This window comes from Thermobia domestica, chromosome 16, assembly GCF_964235325.1.
Source record: "Thermobia domestica chromosome 16, izTheDome1.hap1.1, whole genome shotgun sequence".
Lineage (NCBI taxonomy): Eukaryota > Metazoa > Arthropoda > Insecta > Zygentoma > Lepismatidae > Thermobia > Thermobia domestica.
In genome coordinates, this window is record NC_137469.1 from 159,544,034 (window position 1) to 159,567,338 (window position 23,305).

The window sequence follows — 23,305 nt, forward strand, 5'->3', positions numbered from 1 at the left end:
CATGACGCATAATTTTTGAACACGGGTTCTATATCAACTTCTTGTTAGTTATGCTTCATATATCAGCTTCGTTCCTAACTAGATATAAATGGCAGGAATATCGACTCTAAGATCTCAATGTTAATGAATTTAATACTTATTCCTAAAGTTAATATCAGGAGCCAGAGATAGGTTTAGTTTCTTCTCAACGTTTAGTTAGTAGAAGTGTAATCATAGAGAAATAAAGCTGTTCATATTGATAGCTTCATCCGGAGTTTAACGCCCATTTTTTCACGAAGAGTTTTCATTACCACGTGATGATGAGCAGGCCGTGGAGGGCAAATCTCCTCTCTTGCCAGATATATTTTCAAGTTTATGAATCTTTTTCGTCCATTTTCAGCAACCTAAGCTATATAAAGCGTGAACGTATATCATACTGTGGAATCTGAACCACATAAGGTCTCACCGGGAATCGACTTCTTGGCTGACACTATCATGATATACTTCCTGCAATACCAAAAATTATCCAATTACATCTTATTTCATGAGTTGGTTGCCTACGTAGCTCATTATATTTTACCCCAGCTTATCCCAAGTCACTCAAGGAGGTTTGGATAAAACAAAGGATCTGTTTCTTGTTTGATACAGAGAAGTTTATTATTGTTTTTTGTAATTTATTTAGATGTAAACACAATCTTCTAATTTCAATGTCAAAATATTAAAGTAATTATTTATACCAAATGTTTATCGTTCTTTTCTTTGTACACTTTAGACCAAAAGTAGGGAACGTTTATTCTATTTGAAAGAACTAAAATTATCTATTTCCGAAGAAGATCTCATATGAGAATTTTAATAAACCTTTATGTAGTTATTTTACAGTTATTAGTTGCATAGTTTTGTTAATAATGTAAGTCAACTTGCATGAAACTATAACGTATTAATAAAATAGAGAACGAGGAAAATTTATCAGTAATTTACTTTTTCATAACTATATTTTATATATACAGGGGTGGAACAAGAAAATCTAAAACGTTTGAAAAAGTGTGAAAGTCATATCTAGTATGGTGTGGGGCCTCGTTTTGTGTCCAAAACAGCTTGGCTCCGACGTGGAATGGACGTGTACAGCTCCTGAATCGTGGTGCGTGGACCTTTGTTCCTCCAAAACATGCTCCAGTTCCTTAAGGGATGCTGGTGGAGGGTAATGAAACCGAACACACCTTTCTAACTCAGACCACAATGGCTCAATGATGTTCAGATCTGGTGATTGTGGGACCCAGGGGAGGTGTGATAGCTCCTCAAACCATTATTTCACCGTTTTGCCGCGTAACAGGGTGCCAAATCATCTTGGTAGATGTCATCACCACCAGGGAACAATACTTGGGCCATGGGTAGAACCTTGTCCCCCAAAATTGCCTCATACGCCTTAGCATTCATCATTCCATGCAGGACTATGATGGGACCGGCAAAAAACCACGATATCACTGCCCATACTGTAACAGAATCACCCCCATGATTTACAGTTGGGAGCAGACAGTCTGTATCATAGGCCTGCGACGGTGTTCTCCATATGTAAACACGGCCGGTTGTTGGAAACAAAGTAAAGGTCGATTCATCGGACCACATTACGTGTTTCCACTGCTCATGAGTTCACGTCTTGTGGTCCTTGCACCACTGGATACGCCTCTTCGCATTTACTGCTGTGACTAGGGGTTTGGCGATACCGGCCCTGCCATGAATTTTCATTTTATGAAGTTCCCGTGGCACTGTTTTCGATGAAACCAGGTTCTGTACGCCGGAATTGAGTTCAGACGTAATTTTCATTGCAGTGGTCTTCTTTTTAGCTGCTACAATCCGTTTTAATGCCCCCGTTCCCTACCTGACAGGATTGTCTTTCGACCATTGTTGTGCTTTGCAGACGTCGTTTGCCCATGAATTGTGTATGCCTTCGTGACATTGGACACAGTGTCTTTCGATACCCCCACAATGTTCGCCACTGTTGGTACTGAAGCTCCAACCAGACGGGCACCAACGATCATGTCTCTTTGAAAGTCTGTGAGGTCTCCCATTTTACCGCACCACTTTCACACCACGACACTCACAGGTGAACTGGTTACTGCTCACGGAAGAGGAAGGTCCACATTGAAAGGAAGGACACATTGAAAACAAGAAAACGATCGGCAACCGCAACACGTGTTGTACAGTGGGGGCCAAACTTACGTGTCCTCTATGAGGTGTTTTTAGATTTTTTGTGAATCCCCTGTATATATATATATATATATATGGTGCCTTCCATTTCAACTCAGGCAAAAAAATATAAAATTGTACCATCACCATCTCAGATATTTTACCGCACCACTTGAAACTTTTTTTATAGCAACTAGACATGTTTTTAAGAGACCCGTATTTTTTTGTTTTGTCGAAAAAAAAATTTCCGCCAAGTAATGGGCCATCAAAGACGGGGAGTACAATTTATGAATTGTAGAAGACATGGAAAATGGTCAACTTCGGAGCCTCACCATTCGGCTATGGAGACAGGTAGAGTTATAATTCTTGTTGTGGTATGTACATAGGGATATAAATAAACTATATTTTATTATAGTTTGGTTTGTGCATGCGTATCTTTTTGTACATAAATTAACAAATGAACGTCAATTTATCTGAAAAGTCGAAGTTTGCGACTTTTTTTCGAGGACTTCCGGTCCGAATTTTAAAATTCTGTTTTCACGGTTGGTAAGACCTGGTTACCTGCTTTCCGAAAAAAAAAAATTGTATCGCTTCTGTGTGCAACCGTTTTGTCGCAAAAAATTCGAGAAATTGTAAAATTTTCAAAAATCGCCATTTTTGGGCGCCATTTTCTCGAAAACACCATTTTTTAAAATTCTGAAATTTTGTCAGATGGTTCAACTTTACATGAACAATAAACACACCAAATACCATTCTCGACCAATGCTTCAGGAATTAACTGCAGCCTTTTAAAGTTAGCGAAGTTTCGTGAACTTTGATATGTCAGTTAGCAACACTAGGAACAATAAAAGTGCAATGATTTGATGATGTTTGTGGTTCACATTCATTAAATGAAGAATAAAAGGTTTTCTTGACTGTTTTTTTTTTTCATTATTTTGACCAAGAAGGCTCTCTGAAATAGTGAAATGGGCCTCCCTCTACTCCTCCGTTTTCTTAAACCGAAATAATCTGAGGTGGAAATTACGATTACGAAACGCAGAAATTTCAAGTTCACTTACTTAAAATGGTCTTCGGAAACAAATTTCACTGATTTTTTTTTATTTTTTATTTTTTATTTTTATTTATTTATTTATTTATTTTTTATTTTTTTTTTTTTTACATGGATCAATCATTTGCTTGATTGGTGTCTTCTTCGCTAATAGCATGTAACCGTGCAGGCGCTCCAATAGGTTCTCACTCACAACTCGTCCAGGAGTAGATCTAGGGGGAAGAAACTTTTTTATTTTATATATAAATAAAACCGATCTCAGAGTTTGGAGGTCGTAGCTCTAAGTAGCAGTATTACCCCCCTCCCCCCTTCGAGAAGTCAGTCCTGGATCCGCCCCTGCGTAGCACATTGTCGATAGTCACAAATGCTGAAGGTCCATGTGGAGGCATAAACAGCACTTCAACTTCACGTAATTCATGATTTATTCATAATATTTCTGCTATGCACCACTGGTTATCATACATATATGTATGTAACAAAAGTTCCTTTTTTTGCAGATTTCTTAAATCTACATTTTGAATTGCAGACGTTCGATTTTGGGGGAAGCATGAAATTAGTTCATGGTGACCCGTTACGCCATTTTCCGAAAGCCAAAGGTGACTTCGTTGAATACCAGTTTCCGGTCGCATACTTTCCCTTTTTTTCTTCCGGAAGTCGTCGAATTCAGTTTCAGGCAACAAAACGAGAGTAATACCCGGAGTTTGTACTTGCACTATACTCACGAATTCTTCTGCGATTTTAGTGGGGGCGCGGTGGCTCAGTGGTAGAGCGTTCACCTCCGGTGCTTGGAGTCCCTGGTTCGATCCCAGATCGCGCCGTATGGGCTTTGTGGTGGACAAACACTGTGCTCGTGGGTTTTCTCGGGGTTATCCCGTTTCCTCCCACTTTCTGCATTCCACCATTTCATTCATTTCTCATAATCACAGTCTCCTTTAGCCTAACCGGCATAAGCGTTGGACGTAAAACTTAAAGATTTCATTTCATTTTTTTCTTCTGCGATTTTAATGCTGTGTATGTGTATTTGCCTAAGGTTATGCCGCGTTGCCACATTCTTTACACCCCCCCCCCTCAATACCGTCGCAGAGACCCTTGCATGGCCGGTTTCACTGCAAAACCACTGCTTTATCGGACCTGTCTGCATCTCGAACATCTGAAAGCGAATTTTAAAGTGGGATGCAGCACCATCAGAAATTACTGACACGGTTTGGGAAATTGTAGACACTTATTTTCTCGTATTCAAACCTTCTTCCATAAAATATATTTTCGCTTTTCTTCGAGTATTTTTAGAATCTTGTCTATGGCTATGAGTACATGAGCCAATCGTGTGTTTTATCGTCGTTTATTACAACAAAACTGTCAGTTGTTTCATATTCCGGTGATAACTCTGAATTTCACTTTGCAGAATAACAATTCAGTTTTCAGCGAAGTCCACATGAAGTAAAATAGAATTTGTATCTTGAAATTTTATACAGTGCTTTTCGGTAGCAATTAATTCTCTTTGGATTTTCTTGATGTAGTCATGAATTACAATTCTTACAGTTAAACAAGCAATGTATCCTCTTCGCCATAAGTGCCTTTACATCGCAGTGACGGGTATGTGACCGCGCAGTACTCCAAGGAAGGGATGGTTGTATAAGAAATTTTGATTAATTTTGAAGAGTTTTTATTTTGACTAGGGAATTAACATAGGTATAGGGAGTAAAGACACAGATTTGAAGCATCAGTGCACGAAAAGATTCGTATTCTCAGTTTTTCTATTTATTGTTTTATATGTTAAGTTAAACACCACAATATGTATCACTGATATCGCAGATCGAATTATTTTGTAAAATCGTGTCTGTAACCATTTGTCAAAACATTCATCTCAAGACATGATGTAGAGAAAAGAGAAAGAGATAAGACATCTGTAATATATGTATAATTACTCAATAAGTAATTATAAGTAAATTAGACTCAATAAGTAATTGTAGAAATTAGTTAAAGGACACGTAAGAGAGCGAAAAGGAGGTCTAGAGTAGATATGTCTAGATTTCTCGTAGACAATAGATTTTATTGCCCCCTTAATTGCTTTATTACCTAACGACTTTCGATGTCAATATGGCCGTGTCGGCCTTGGGAGGTTTTAGGGGGAGGTTGTTTTATTACCCTGTTTGTTAGGTGGTTAGACGGGTTCCTGGAAAAGGTTGAGTGTTAGGAGGGATGGAGTAGTTTCTAGAAAAGAGGATGAAGGACATGATTTTGATAGGGTTGTTTCTAACAGCTATGCTATGATCAAATTAATTATTCTTTTATTCTTTTATTTGTATTCTCCTAATAAATTACTCGGAGCAATTGTACTGGTTCGCTTGCTAAGCAAGCTCCTTATTTATTAGATCGCTTTTTCCCAAATCGTATGCTAAAGCATACTCCATAGAACAATCTCTGATTGTGATTATATTAATTAATTCTTTTAGTAAATTAATTGGAACAATTGTACTGGTTCGCTTGCTGAGCAAGCTCCTTATTTATTGGATCGTTTGCTAAAGCATACTCTGCTTATTTATTGGATCGTTTGCTGTGCAAACTCGTTGTTAAATTTGATTGTGATTATATTATGTTTTTCCCAAATCGTATGCTAAAGCATACTCCATAGAACAATCTCTGATTGTGATTATATTAATTAATTCTCTTAATAAATTAATCGGAACATCTTATTTTACGGATTGCTTGCTCTGCAAGCTCCTTATTATTTTTCCCAAATCGTATGCTAAAGCATACTCCATAGAACAATCTCTGATTGTGATTATATTAATTAATTCGATCATTTGCATAGCAACTTGTATTTTTTTGTTCTTTCGTATTATTTATAATAATACTCGTTGTTATAAATTGGAGGGAATAATCTTTATTCATGCGGGACTTCTTAATTTGACGGATCGTATTTTTATTTTCTCGAACACTGTGTGAGCATACTAGAAATTTCGTGTATAGAATATGTATACTGCGGTATGATAGGCATTGCTGGTACATATACAGAGCGTGGTTTTCGTACGTCTTTCGCTGGTGAACTTAAGACACGAACTGAACTTTTCGCGCGCTTTTTGGAAACTGGTTGTGCAACAGGGAAAGATGGCGTTGTTGGGTAACAGGTGCGTGTTAAAACATGAAGACAAATACAAAGGAAAACCGACGACACGTTTAGTATACATCACAGAGTGCCGACAGAGTAATAAAAGAAGTTTGGCGTCAGGGTAGCTGAACACAAGATATTGTTGACGGCGAATACAAAGAAGATTGAGGTCGTGGCAGGTAAACATGTTGAATTATACCTGTATGCTAATTGGTAATAAAAACAAGTTTGGCGTCAGGGTAGTTGAACACAAGATATTGTTGACGGCGAATACAAAGAAGATTGAGATCGTGGCAGGTAAACATGTTGAATCATGCCCCTATGCTAATTGGTAATAAAAACAAGTTTGGCGTCATGGTAGTTGAACACAAGATATTGTTGACGGCGAATACAAAGAAGATTAAGGTTGTGGCAGGTAAACATCACAGAGTGCCGACAGAGTAATAGAAAAGAAGTTTGGCGTCAGGGTAGTTGAACACAAAACAATGTCGATGGTGAATACAAAGGAGAATAAGGTTGCGGTAGATAAACATCACAGAATACCGACAGAGTAATAAAAACAAGTTTATTGGTATGTGAAATGACAATAAAAAACATTGTCGGCGAAGAATACAAAGAGGATTGAGGTCGTGACAGGTAAACATCACAGAGTGCCAACAGAGTAATAAAAAGAAGTTTGGTAATGCGTTAGGTGAACACAAAACAATGTTGATGGTGAATACAAAGAAGATTAAGGTTACGGTAGATAATAACACAGTAATAAAACATTGTTGACGAAGAATACAAAAGAAGTTTGGCACCACGAATTGTGGTACATGACGCGACACCGAACGGAAATACAAAAGAAGTGTTGATCCTGTTGAAACATGAAGGGGTACTGAATGCAATAGAAGATTGTTACATTGATATGATACCGAATGAAAACACAAAAGAAGTTTTGCAGTATGAATTGTGTTGACACTTTTCTTTGTACGTAGATAACATTTTAAGTGATTAGTACAGGATATGAATAACATTATTGAGGGAATACCGTTGTAAGATGTGAATGATCGTAACACAATGTAAATAATATTGACAATGTTGTTTCAAAAGAATGTTTGATCAATAAATGATACATGAGAACATAAATGCAATGTAAGTATATGTTTTCTCCGTCCCTTATACCTATTGAAAGTTGTATAGAGAATTGGGGAAGTACATTTGAAAATATTTTAAATGATGTAATGGGCGTGTTTTAAAGTACCACGTGATATGACGTCGACATAAGTTTTCCTTATATACTGGGTATGATGAGAAGACTGACATAGTATCATCATGGATTCGTCTGCCAGTACAGTACAGCGAGAAATTCAACTTTGCAACGAAGTAGATTGGGATTCTACATTTGACTATGTTGAATCTCCCAACAAAAAGTTTAAATTGCATAGAGAATCTCCGGACTTGTTTATTGATGAAGAAACTTGCTATTTTTCACCGGCTTGCTCCTTATTTATTAGATCGTATGCTAAAGCATACTCTGTTTATTTATTGGATCGTTTGCTGTGTAAACTCCTTATTTATTGAATCATATGCTAAAGCATACTCCATAGAACAATCTCTGATTGTGATTATATTAATTAATTCTTTTAATAAATTAATTGGAACAATTTCTATTGGATTGCTTGTTAAGCAAGCTCCTTATTTATTGGATCGCTTCATTAGAAGCTTATTATAAAAATATTATGTTCGAACAATATGTGAGCATACTAGAAACGCTTGTTGTTAAATTTGATTGTGATTATATTAATTAATTTGACCATTTGCATTCATATTAAAATGGTGGAGGGAATAAACTTTATTCATGCGGGACTTCTTAATTTGACGGATCGTATGCATAGCATACTCGGTGAGCATACTAGAAATTTTGTGTATAGAATATGTATACTTCGGTACGATAAGCATTGCTGGTACATATACAGAGCGTGGTTCTTATACGTCTTTCGCTGGTGAACTTAAGACATGAACTGAACTTTTCGCGCGCTTTTGGAAACTGGTTGGGCAAGAGGGAAAGATGGCGTTGTTGGGTAACAGATGCGTGTTAAAACATGAAGACAAATACAAAGGAAAACCGACGACACGTTTAGTACACATCACAGAGTGCCGACAGAGTAATAAAAACAAGTTTGGCGCCAGGGTAGGTGAACACAAGACGTTGTCGGCGAAGAATACAAAGAAGATTGAGGTTGTGGGAGGTAAACATGTTGAATCATGCCCCTATGCTAATTGGTAATAGAAAAGAAGTTTTGCGTGCCGAATGATGAACACGTGATTGCCTTGTGGCTATGAAAATACTTTAAATACGAGTCATAGCGGAAAATATATATAGAGACAACATGCATCTCTTTGAGAAAGAAGAACACTACGAGGTTAACACCGAAGCAATATCCGATGTTGAAACAGAAATATACGAATCATCGTCAGATGATGAATATGATTTTGATGCAATAGATTCACCAGTGCTAACAACAGTTTCACCAACACCACCGTCATCTCCAGCAGTATTATCAAGAACATCACGATTTTGGGGTTTAGATTGCTGTTGTAATAGTCAAAAGGTGGACCGTGAATGTATAAAGAAGGCTATTGAAAAATGGGATTTCAACGATACATTAATATGCGATGGCTGTAGAGAAGGATCCCCTCACGATTTTGCGCATGATTGTATGAATGTACACCCAGAGTCATTGGAAACCCGTGCATGGAGTATTATTGCAAGTCCTAGTGTTGAAGAAGATGTGTTTTACTTGTATGCAAACACCCATATTATTGGAATATTAACAAGAGAAAAATTCTATGAAACGTATGTGGAATTATTAAGTGATACAGACTATCTTCCGGAATTACTGGACATTTTCATAAGAAAAGACAAACGGAAAGCGAATATTTCAGATTGAGAAAATGTATTCGAATAGAGTTAGTGTTTCATGTGTGTTATGCAGTGATGAAAACATTAATGTGAACTGTGTATTAAAAACTATAAAAGTATACTTACGTAACACCAATCCAATTGAATGCATGGAATGCAAGTTAAATCTTCCTCATGATTGTACTCATCTTCATAATACTGGAACATTTGCAACGAAGTACTTATCTCTTGATAAAACTCTTAGTGAACTTTTTGAAGTTTTTGAACAAGAACATAGTGAAATCTCATTTATATGGTTTATGCGTAAAATTTGTGATCTTTTAAAAAATACAGAATTTGTTGGACAGATTATTCCGTTTTTCATTTATCACACAAATGAAATTTCACCATGTGTAAATCAATATATTATCGATATTCAAGGTTTTAAAATGTCTGATAATGAATTTATCATTCGTGAGTTTTGTTTAACTGCATGCGATGATACAGTAAATTTCCATTGCTTAGTAAAATCACCAATAGATTATAATTTATTATCATTAGGATGTCAAAAACAAATTGATTGGTTAACTTTAAATTTACACGGTTTGAAATGGAATAGCAAAACTGGATATACTGTATCATGCATACGAAACCTTGTATATCAATTATGTTCAAAGAATTCATCCTTTTATTGTAAAGGTTTAGAGAAATCTCTTTGGATTAAAAGAATATTTGCATTAGATAATGTCATTGATTTAGAAACAAAACATTGTCCACCATTAAGTGAATTATGTGCAAACACATTTAATGATTATTGTAATTTTCATACAAATATTGTAAAGAAATCAGGATGTGCATATCGTAATGCACAACAGTTGAATTATTGGTGGAAATATGAAAGATCAACAGCATTAACTAATGCATTATCAAGATTGTAATGTTTTCTTAGGAATTGTAAATAAAATGCAGGTATGTAAGTTTTAAACAAAAAAATTTTATTGAAAATTTAAGAAAAAAATTGTATATATGATAAAAAAATAAAAAAAATTGTAAACATATAATAAGAAAAAAATAAAGAAATAAAAAAAAATTATTTCTGTTTTCTTTTTTTAAAAAATTTGTTCACATGTTTATAAACGATATCATCATTCTTTTTCAAATTTTTCTTGTTAAACATTTTTAAACACTTTTGAAATGATTGAGTGCGGATAATATGATGCAAAAAGAACAACACAAAATACCCGCACAACACAGAATTATCATGCTGATATTGATGATTATTCGTAAAGTACATTTTAGTATTTTTCGACAAAAAGTTTTTTATTTCTTTGGGAATGTCCATAGCAAGACTGTCAAAGTAGTACCCATGTTTTTTCTTATTGATGTACACTGCGACCCAGTGGGAACCAGCAGAATCAGATGTATCAAGATTAATCACAAGTGCAGCAGGAGGTTCTACCGTTACAGGAAGTCTGTCAATAGGGTAAATTCCAGTAACACTTGCACCAGTCACTTTATCACTTAGTAACACTTTTAACAATTCGTCACTATACATGATGAAGATTATTATTTTTAATTGTGGTAGGTATGTAACTATCACTGTTATTCACATGTAAGACATAGTCATACACTTTTACATATTCACTATACAGTAATGCTTCATGAACACTGCACCTATATTGTCCGAAACGATGCTTATTATGTGCACACCGATGAACGTGAAAACTTAATGCAGTATACTTTGGACAGTTTATTTCTTCTAAATTTGTAACTTCTCTTTGAAGAATTTCTTGAAGAAAACACTTTCTATTTATTCCGTAGGTGTATATTGTTGTAGTATTTGAACAATATGATTGAAGTATTTCTTTAAGATGGGAATATTCTACATCGCCTTCGTGCCAGGTAATGCCATACACATTCTCACCTAGATATTTGTTTGTGCTTACGATCGGCTCAGCTAACTTATTTAAAGGAAATGGTGGTTTAAAAATCCAATTCTGGAAAAAGGGAACGTCAGGATTTACAATGGCTAATTCTTTTACAATAAAGTCATCTTCGTTATCATGATACGCCGAGAAGTGTACAACAACCCTCATCCTACTCAACTGAATAAATTAGAAGGTGTTATCAGTATAAATATTTCTATCTTTGTCTACTTGTGCTAAAGAATCGAATTGTGCATACACAATGCATGTAACAGGTTCAGTTAAAGTTTCTGAAAATGATACTTTTAAATTTACAGGGGAATCGCGTACCACATCCCACGTGTTGTCGTCTAAAGTTCCTGTTGGAGATAGAATAAAAGCATACAGAGCATATCCGTTTGGATACTCATCAAGAGTAACAGTATGTGAATAATTTTGATAATATATACCAGTACCTGAAATCAAAGTATAGTAACTTAGAAGATATAAATTGTTATTAAAATCAGGAGTGAGGGGGTTGGGAGGAAATGATTTTGAGCCGACTTGTAATTGCAGTTTGTTAACGTTAAAGTTTTGAAATTCAAAGGGATTAAGATGTGATTTCCCATTGAAGGCTGTGTTGGAGATGAAACCAATAACCAGGCCTTTAGGAACATTACCCAGGAAAAGATTATCAATGTTGTAAGAGTTTACTTGTGCAGGTATAGTATAAGATCTTGTCTCCACTCTCGTCAGAGGTAACTTGGCTGTTTCCGAAACCATTCGTGTATTTAATTGCATAGCTAAATCTGCAGCTACATCAATACGTCGTACATGAAGAATAACTTCCTCAAGTGCAACTTTATAACTTGTATTTTCAGGAGACATTAAGCAAAAATTATCTTTACTACGATGTAGTTTTACACGTAAACTTACTTTGTTAGGAAGCATACGATCTAAACTTACAATATCAGTATGAAGACGTCCATACATTTCAAAAGATTTACTATTTTTCACCTTATTAGCACGTTTTTGAAAACCAGCATTTGTATTATCTAATTTATTAAAATTTTTTGCAGTATCTTTATGCCACAACCCACATGCTAAATGTGTTTGAGAAGCATCATAAGAATAATTTAATAATGTTTCAATGTATGCACGATAAGGATAAGATCCTGATGAGGAACTAATTAATTTATCATTTAACGAAATATCAATTTGACTAAATAAAGAATGTAAGAAATTATTTACTGGTGCAACAGTATCATCATTAGCTAAAGTTGTACCATCAGCTTTAGTAATTTTACAACGTACATAAAGATATAGATATGCAGGATGAATAAATTCCCCTGTTTCTCCTGGAATAACAAATTCAATAGGTCCTTCTGAGGTTAATGTGGAAATAGGACGATATTCAGCATTTGTAGTTGCTTCAATAGCTGTTTGTGTCATTGGTATAGAAAAGAAATCAAATTCATTGGTACAACATTCAAAACTACTTGAATTTAGGAGTGCCATTATGAAAAGATGTCGTGTATATGTTTACGTTTTGTTGGTGGTCCAAACTTTACAATTGCAGGAGCTTTCCTCTTGCGTGACCGTCTCTTGCCGTTACCAGTTAGCAACTGCCCAACTTTATTAATTGCTTTTGTCTTTAAACTATTACCAGCTTCTTTTACACGCGCACGAACAGATTCTTTAAATGGTCGATTTTCTAATACATCACCCGCAACTTGCATACCGGTTTGTAATGCTTGACGTCCTACAGTTTTTGCACCTTGTTTAAGAAATGGTAAAGCAAAACGAAATAATCCTTTAAAGAAACTACCTATACCATGTCCCCTTTGATATGCAGGTCCTGAAAAATATGGTATTCCGCGCCCACGGTGATAAGTAACACGTCTTGCTCTCATCTTTTTTTTTCTATAATTATTATTTAGCAGATGCAGGAGAGCGTTTAAAATGTAGTGTTACGGTCAGTGTCCCAGAACGAAATGGCAAATTTCGCCCTGCATGATCTTTTAATAGTATTTCAATTGTGTTAAAACAAAATTTTGCAAGTGGCATATAATGAATATCTTCAAAGGTAATTGTTTGAACTTTTCCGTATTTAATATCAGAGATTGTTGCTATACGTAATAATGGTGCTTTTGTATCACCTAAAAATTGATATTGTATAATATCTGTATATATAAAAATTTGATGTGGATATCCGATATCAACATATGGTTGTTTGAATCCACGAGATTCTTTAACAAGATCTGATTTTTCAGAAAAACCTAATTGTAAAGCTAATGTAGGCGACAATGTAACTGATTCTACACGTTCATCACATTCAACATGCACAACATTTGAAAAACTAAATTTTATAAAACTTGATATTGCGTTTAATTCCTCTAGTAAATGATGAATGGATGGATAATATCCAACAAGAATTTTACTTTTCATAGGTTCTGCATTTTTAAATTTGTACCATATAACATTTTCACCTTCAGTAACATTATAACATGTTAATGGAATATGTACTTCACTTAATCCTACATACCAATCGGATTCTGATAAACGAATATTATTTTTTAATTGATTAATAAAATGTGTTGGACTATTCGTAGGATATACATCTGTACTAGCATTTGAAACTAGTGTAATGTAAAAACTATCATCAATACTTTCAGAAATCATTTTCGTTTAAAGTGAAGTGTTAGGTTTGAAGTTCCAAAACGAAATGGTAATTTTAACCCGTGTTCATCTTTTAAGTTTACTTCTATCGTATCAAAATATTTCTTTTCAACTTTAACATAATGTGGTGAGTGAAACACAAAAGATTTTACATGACCGTGTTGTACATTATACACACTAAGTTTTCGAACTAATGGTCCTATATTTTGTTGTTGTTTTACAATATCAATGCAAACATTAATTGTATTGGGAATATTATAATCTAAATCACATGGAAATTTTCCACGTGCTAATATTAAATCAACATTTCTAACTTTTGTGTATATAACTTTTTTAACATCATACGTATTTTCATTAATAAATCCAAAAATGTGTTGTAATCCTGGTGTAACACCAATCATACATTGATCTTCTAATTTCAAAGAATGTTTAATAACAATTTGATTTTTATTTTTTAAATAGTGTAACATACGAGCATTTTCAGGAATTAATTGTAGAATAGATTCAATTGATGAATAATATCCAGGTGTAATTGGAACATGGTGGCGTTCAACTTTACCATCGATAACACTAGTAATTATAATTTCTTCATTTTCACCAACATTGTAAAAACTCCACGGAATATTAATTTGTGTTAATGCAACACCCCATTCCCCATCACGTAAATCAATAGGTTGTGCCAATTTAACTCGAAATGATGATGTTGTATTATTATCAAAAAGATTGCTACTTGCATTTGAAGGAAGAGTAACGTAAAAGTCGTGTGTAAAGTTCGAATTCATTTTGCAGACTGAATAGAATCTGATCTAATCCACGAATTCATACTTGATGGATATCCTAACCATTTTACATACATCCACCCATTTTTACGTTTCAATACTTTTTCAATAAGATATGTTTTCTTTGAATTTATAATTACTTTTTGTAATTCTTCTGCATAAAATATTCCTTTAATTTCCTCACCGTTCCAATCTTTTAATTTGTAAGTGACAGGATCTGACTTTATACATTTGTCAACAATAAATATTTCTTGTGACCATTTAGGTAAATATCCTTTTTCTAATTTATGTTTATACTTACTAACACGAACATAATCACCCGAACTAAATTTGCAAGTTATATTTTTCTTATTCTTTTTATTTCCGTATAATGTTTCCCACACTTGATTCACATTGGAATCATTTACTTGTGCAGGTGCCATTTTAATACTTGAATGGTATGAATGATTATAATTTTTTACAATTTGATCTAATACATTAATATAACGATAAGTATTCTTTGCAGTAAAATAACGATACAATCTTTCTTTTAATGTACGTATAAAGCGTTCTGCTAACGCACACTTAATTTCGGAATGAACACTATAATGATTAATTTCATATTCTTTAAACAATTGTTTTACATGTCGATTATAAAATTCACCACCTAAATCTGTTTGTACGTTAAACACAGGTAACTTGAAATTTTTAAAAATTTTTGTTATTGCTTTTACCATTTCAGGACCTTTCTTTGTTTTTAACGGAACACAATATGCATAACGTGAAAAAATGTCAATACAACATAATATATATTTATAATTATTATTATACTTTGCAATATTTTGCATATCTGCTAAATCCATTTGTAATGTTTCATTTGGTGCACTAACATAATACTTTTTACGTTCAAAAACTTTACGAGCTGGTGCATGTAATGTATAAGCATCTTGAGAAGCTAACCATTTTTTAATTTTCTTTTTAGATAACTTTGTTTTGCGTTGTAATGTTTGTATACTTGATAAAGAATCAGGATTTGAATAATCATAATATATTTTTGATAATTTTGTCATTTTACATACTATATTCTTTCCAATGTTTAAATAAATTAGCTACTACTGCAGGACTAGGAGATTTTCTTACTTTACGAATACGTTGTCGTCTACTACTACTACTACTACTTTTCACTTTTGATGCTGGCGTGCTAATAGGTGTACCAATAAATTCTTTAGGAACATTAAGATCTTCTAATAAATTTTTAAATTCATGAATACCTATAGGATTTCTTGAATATTTTCTTGTACGAACAACATCATTTACTAAATCTATAATATTTGAACCTGGTATTGTTTTTTCATGAATACGTACTGTACCAGACTTATCCCACTGAATTTTATTACAACTTGTCAACTGTTTTAATAATAGATCTGTTTTCCTACGAAGTGTTTTCGGTACTGATTGTAAAATGTCTGATACAAATGGTAAAATAGAAGTATTGCTATCTTGTTTGGAAGTTGTTGATGATGATGATTTTTCTTCTTCTTCTTGAATGATAGGTAAAGTAATAGGTTTATGTGAAGAAGATGTATACTGTAAATAACGATGCAAAGCTTGTTGATATAATTTCCACTTTTGTTGTACACTAAGATCACGACGTTTTAAGATGTTATTCATTTCTTCATCTAAACGTGACTGATGTGAATCTATGGATTTAAGATTCGATTGAATTTCATGTACAGCATTTTCAGGAACTAAAATCATTTTACGTAATTCTGACATACTTAACGACTAAAAATACTGCTTCCCACTGCTGCAAGAAGTGGTCCCAAGATTAACGGTAAAAGAGCACCACCTTTCTGTAGTAACAACTTTTTCTTTTTATTCAATGCAGTACGTTGCTGAGATAGAGCACGTAAGATCTTTTTATGTCTACGTAAACGTTGCTTCTGACGAGAATTTAAAGGGATGTTTCCTTTTATTGTGTTCTTAGCTACTTGAGATATTGTTCTTATTAAATCCCCTGAAGCATTTTGTAAAATTTGTTTTCGTTTGGTATTCTTGCATTTGCACAGTGCACGGAGCGTGCTGTAGTGTTGTTTCACCTTCAACATCTTGATGCAGACTAAACAAAAATTTCTGTATGCATGTCTTTTACGTTAGCGTACACATACATGATTTCATTCGGAAAAATATTTGTACGTATTCGCAATGCATCGTTTGTTTTTTGTGTCAAGTCAAATAATAAATAAGTGTGAGGCTCTCGTGTTACTTCTTCGAACACACTCACGACTTCTTTACTATACCGAGGCATAATTTGCCTTGCTAAATATTGTATTTGTAATTTATCACGTGGATTTTTAAATACTATAATATAATGTGCATTTAAACTAATATCACGTGCATGTTTTCCTTTTGGAAATAAATTTTGAATAATAAATATTACAGTTAACTTTTTGTGATGTGCATACTTTGTAAATAAATTAGCAACATCACCATTAGTTTCTGACATTAAATCATCAAGTATTAATAATGAATTTTCTTTGATTTCAAAATTATTCATGTCAGGTATTCCCTCTACAAAACGTATTTTTGCATTTGCATCTAATTTTGGTATTACTGCACCATAACACCAAACAATATCATTAAACTTTATACTAAACATTTGATCATGTTCATTAAGTAAACGATTTACAAAACAAGTTTTACCAGCCCTTGAAGGACCAGCGATTAAAATAGTAGAGGGATGTTGAAACTTTAACATCTTGTAACCAAATGAATGCATACAATAGAGACTCTGCTTTATATACACACTCACACTCATACATTGAATTTTAATATTTTCACAATCGTTGATTGTTCGGAGTATACATAGTAATGAAATGGATAAAAAATCACTGGGATATAAGATTAAAGCTGAAGTGACTAGATTATACATTGTTTGCACAGCAAACGAAAATATAAAAAGAATAAAATAAATTAAGAATAAATTAAATAAATTAGGAATAAATTAAGAATAAATTAAAAAATAAATATTTTTACAATCGATGATGGTTCGGGGTTTCATTACACGAAAGAGACACTCATACAAGTCACATTCACTCATTCGTGGGCCTATAACCGTAAGGTACACTTGCACGTTTTCGTATTGGTTCATCGTCGGTCATGTTAGGTTCGTCAATCCGTTTTCGTTTTTTGTTGACCTCACGGTGTGTCTTTGTCTCTCTACAGCTAAAGATACGGAACCCCGGTCTACGAACGATGCTATTTGGGTTTTCTATTACTGTGGACTCTAATTGTCCAGACACTAATTTATAGAAACTCTCAAAGTTAATTTTCTGAGAGGTCCTATCATTTAGTGTTATCCCCCTAATTTTGTATATATGCTGAACATCCCCTTGGGCATTTGTTAGCCACATAGCATAATTTTTACAGCCAAGACCAATAAAGGTTGTAAACTCCCAACCTTCAGGAATTTCATTCGTCAGATCACCCAAATAGTTTCCGAGCGGTAACAAGGGTTCCTCATCTTTTTTCTGTAAGTACATGATACTGTCAGTGTCACAGTAGATTACTCTGTCAGGTCCTACAGTCGTCAGTAGTTCGTAAAGTCTAAGTCTAGCCCACGAAGTAATAAATGCGGCTAGTATCACATTGGAAAACTCCAACGGAACGTTTTCATTTTCAATGTCTCTGTACGTGAGAATGAGATGGTCACCATCAATTGGCACCACACTTTGAATTTCATACCTTGCTGTAGTTAAATACCTAAGAAAGGTAACCTCATCACTAACGATTATACTCTGCGACATGTCTGTGCGTTGCCCCCACTTACCATACAATGAATTGAGGTATAGCTTCGCACATTGCCTCAATCCCGGGTTCATCCTAATATTGTCATAATTTAATCGTATGCCTTCATGGGCATAATATTCTTCGATATATTTTTGTTTGTCTTCTTCAGTGGTGCAGTAAGCAGGAAAACCAGAGGCTTCCTGCTTCATCTGAAGGAAGGAATTCACGTAGGTCCCGAACAGCCCTCCTGAATTCCCCTCTTCAGGATCTAAAAGTTCAAATTCCCATATCTCATGTATATCGATTATTTTGTAACCTTTTTTAAGAGCAAGGTGTAACTCTGGTGTACAAAATGTACCTGTAAGAGCACACTCAGCATCGCTATGGGTACATTCGTTAGTGTTTTCTTCTTCCATGCATGTGCGGCAAAGGCCGAAAAGTAATCGACCTCCCGCAACGTATGGTAAGATCGGAAAGTAGAGGTCCTTTGGAGGGACGATTGTGCATTTGACTACACCGTGAATACTTTCCACATCTGGAAAGTCCGGTCCCGTGTGAATCTTAGGTGATTTAACCGGCATAGGTTTACGTGCCATCACCCAAGGGTATAACGATGTTACATCGGCGTAGGAAATTCGCTCATCACTCGCACAATTGACGTAGGAACGAAAGACCTCCGTGCGACCACCGTTGTAACAGTTCTTAGGAATAAGAAAATCAGGTAGATTAGTACAACGTTCTTGAACAAACTTTTGCACTTCCTTATCCGTCTTTACCTTATTGTCCCAAGAACATTCCCATATTTCGTATAGATTTACACCTATACTTTTCAGGTACCTACGGCGGCGCATGGTTTGCTCATATCGTTTCTCCATCGTATTGTACGAGTCCTGGGCATCGTGCAAAACCGCGTCACGGTTAAAGGGGAAGCAAAGGCGGCAGGCATGAAAATAACACCCGTAAAAGTCGAAGGCAGCGTTGAGTCCTTCGTGCCATCCATCGACCTTGTACCTACCAATATACTTTTCCCCACTTCTCCTAGCATGCTGGATTTCTATCCCTAATTGGTCTTCCATATACATAAGCCATTGCATAGCTTTTGTACTATACTTGGTCTTATGATGAAATCCCAACGCGGGAATGATAGGAATAGTATTCTCCGGTAAGTGCAAGGTACGATATGTCCGCATTGCGAGACTTGCAATGGTAGATGATGTTATGAAACATTGCAAACCCTCCGTTTTCTCTTCGATGATATCGCTAAACTTAATGACCGCTTCTGTTAGAATTCTAACATCATTCTCACAATAAGCCAGCATATCCCTCTGCAGGTTAAACTCCTCGCCACTTTCCGCACGTTCTTGGTGCCAGGCTTCCAGTTGTTTTCTTTCTTCTGTGCTTCGCCCTTCAGGGTCATAGTACTCAATCGGAGGGTAGGGACCAACATAATTTTGATTTTCTTCAGTATTGAATAAATATGGGAAATCTCCCTTCTTTAAATTTTGACTAAGGCCTAACGTTTTTGGTAATTTGGATAATTTTGTACCAATAAAAAGGAAAGAGTCGCGGAAAAAGATACGATTACCTATACTAATATTAAAAATCTTTTGACCCTGAATAAGGACACTAGGTACAATATGCTGGTCTTCTATTAGAGTTCTAAGACAGAAGAGACCATCGTAGCGACTACCATTATGGGCGATTGCCACGATTTTCTGAAAGACAGGACGCTCCACTAACACATGGTTAATAAAAGCCGTCATTGTCTTAAAAGAAAACGAACGATTTCCAACATTATCACCGCACGTTTTACAAGGCTCATCGATGCCTTTTCTTATACAGGCATGACAAACATGACGACAGCACACCAGTACAACTTCGTGTTCCCTTTCACCGCGATCATTCGGTGCCTTCAACATCGTCTCTACATCATAGGTGATGTACATAAACCTTTTCGTATGAACAGGTCGCTGTCTCTGAACAAAACATGTATGGTTTGTATCAACATATGCGTGGCACGTTGAACAAAAATGTTCACCACACATGTGATCAGATTTTCGACCTCTCTTATCAAAGATGACGCCGCAATTGATGCAGAGCTTCACATTATCACATACAGATCTAGCCGATTTATTACAGGTCACATGATTATTAAAGCATTCACCTTCAGCAAACTCTCTATTGCATGCATTGCATTTAATTCTGTTTGTGGTATAATCACGTTCGTGAGTATGTTCGCAATAAGTACAACGAGTTTTACACTTGTGTGCACGTGACCTTTCATCATAAGCTTCCAAACAATAATAACAATACTTCCGTGCCTTGAGGAAAGTTCTAATGTTACGAATAGGTTCGAAATGACCAATAGTGTTACCTCTTCGATAAAGGATAAAAATCTTATTTTCTGCCGGTTCTCCCGGGTAACGTACTATATATTCCCGGTTATTCTTTTCATGCTCCTCATAAACTACGATTTGATATTCCCCTTTCAAATATGTTTGAAAGAGGATCAGATCGGAAAAGTCACAAACTTGTTTACTTTCAACGTTAACACCTGCCATCTCGCAGAGAACTTCTGCTTTAAGAAGCCATGTATCGGAGTTTTCTCTTTTTAAATTATACAAATCATCTTTTGTACCGTGGAGCTTTACTTGGCCCCATACTATGGCCATAGGGAGACAGTAAATATTTCTATTTTCAATACGAATTAATCGTTTTTCTAAGTAATCTTGATATTTTGCATATTTGTCAACGGCACTCGTTGCATTTCTTCCCTGGCCGTGCATACTCTCAGCGATATGGAATCGAAACAATAGTTCTTGCCCCAAAAGGAACACTTCATTCGAATTTAATACACGTTCGATTGAAGTGAGGACTGTCCTAGCAGAGAAATTGCCCTTTCTTCTAAACGGAACGTACACTGGTTTGTTGTTGGTACTATTACTACTCTCTATGTATAAGCCAATGTAGTCCGTGGGGCGTGCATTGGAGATCACATGTTCCAACGCAAAATTAATTAAGCTTTCGATATAAGCCTCTGGGTTATTAATATTCCTTTCATCACCCACAGGTCTGACGGCAATTTCATGTCCCGTAAGATGGAACTTACGAAACCTTTGTCTGCTTTCTCTTATAACTTCGAAATTACTATTTCTTTGATTATCCCCGCCATTATTATTATCACTACCACTACCACCTGTACTACCACTATTAGGACTACTAATAGTACCAGTTGTACTATTGTTGTTGTTTATGTTGCCATGTCCAACCATTGGTGGAACATTGGCATATGACGGGTTAGGCTGAGGAGTAAAAATCATTTGGTCCCCATAGTCATGATTATCCTGTACACAGTATTCAGGCGGATTGTATACAGGATTTTCTCCCTGGACTTGTTGCGTGGGTATAACCACAGCATTGTCCTCGTTTTGAACCAAACTCCTCATTTCTTCAGCTGGTATTTCATCGGAATTTTGAGTGCCAATCCCATTTACTTCATCCAAGAAAGCTAAATCTTCATTTGTTAATTGATATAGATTATTAGGACTCAAGTTATGATTTTCTTGAGGGGGCATGACTATGGCATTATTTGTGGATGGGATTAAGCACGGTTCCGAAACAAAGCGCGTGCCAAAATCAAAAAAGTCCGATAACTCTGTATCTTTTATCCTATCCACCTGACCTTCCCCACATGATAATAAATAAAAGAGTTTTGACTGCGCCGATTCGTAAGTATCACATGTACGGAAAAATCCATACAAAAATAAGTCTATTATATCAGCACTGCTTACGCAGTGCTGGAGAAGTAATGTATCATTACCTTCGAAGGCACGAAGGGCGCGTAGGAGTGCATCGCATCTCCCCGAGCCCCGATATCCCAGCCTGTTCAATTCCATGATGGCTTTCCAGGTACTGAAGACCCTCGGGTACTCGTTGAAACCGCGCACCAATTCCTGGAGATAAATTTCATCAACCATATTCAATTCTTCGGATGGGCAGAAGAAATCCATCTGAAAGAAATAAGACAAAGAAAAAACTATTTTGAGTTATCAAGTTGACGTTAATATATCACTTGAATATAAAAGAGAGAGAGAGCACATTCAATTACTTTCAACCTATAGTTATATTTTAATGATATGTAAATAAAAAAAAGCATTCACTTATTTTCAATCTATAGTCAAATAATGATATGTAAATAAAAAGCATTCACTTATTTTCAATCTATAGTCAAATAATGATATGTAAATAGAAAACAATTTGTTCAATTTATGAAAAAAAAAAATCAGTAAAATATATTCACTTATATTCAGATGTAATCTATTCTTTTAAAATATCCAGACACAATAAGTCTCTCTCTGTTCATTAATATTGGTTAAATACAGCTCAAATATGTATAATTTCTTTCTTTTTTTAAAAAACAATAAGTGAAGAAATACACACCTTTCAAGCCTTAGTTGTTCGTTCACAACACCAGAAAAAGAAGAAAAAATGTCGACTCTGTGTCGCTGTAAGGCTAAACAAAAATGTTTGGGTGTTCTATTTGTGCTGCTACCACCACTCAAGGTTCGGCAAAGCTTCAATGTCTGGAATACAATAGGCTTGAATCAATTTCTTTATACTTTATTTAATAGTATTAAAACTATATAGTTAATTAATTAAGATGTGCTAAAGCTTGTCCTTGATCTTACACGTACGCTGCCGTGAAAGGAAATGATACCCCTACACACCAAATGCATGTTATATCGTGTCCTATCATGTATTGCACAACCACTACTACTAGTGACACCTATCGGCAAAAGTCATAATTAAAGATTAGTTGTGCGTTGAAAGTCCCGCATTGCTGACGCGTGTGCGACAAAGTTCCGTATATTTCTCAGGTGAGTATAGTATATATGTTTTCAATGTGTAATAAACCATAGCACATGCTTGTATATTCTGTTGGTCTTAATATTCTATCAAACTATTGAAGAT

At 35.1% G+C, this 23,305-nt stretch overlaps 2 protein-coding genes across 2 annotated transcripts in view; one reads left to right on the forward strand and one right to left on the reverse strand.

Moving 5' to 3' along the window:
- Positions 1–23,305, forward strand: part of LOC145672827 (uncharacterized) — a 172,742-nt gene that overhangs the window by 38,635 nt on the left and 110,802 nt on the right. The gene's annotated exons all lie outside the window — the stretch shown is intronic.
- LOC145673323 (uncharacterized) lies at positions 442–23,080 on the reverse strand. Its single transcript, XM_081742920.1, has 3 exons — positions 22,775–23,080; positions 20,986–22,344; positions 442–486 (listed from the first exon to the last, which is right to left on the reverse strand). The coding sequence occupies exons 2-3, from the start codon at positions 22,342–22,344 to the stop codon at positions 442–444; spliced, it is 1,404 nt and encodes a 467-aa protein (XP_081599046.1). The 5' UTR covers positions 22,775–23,080.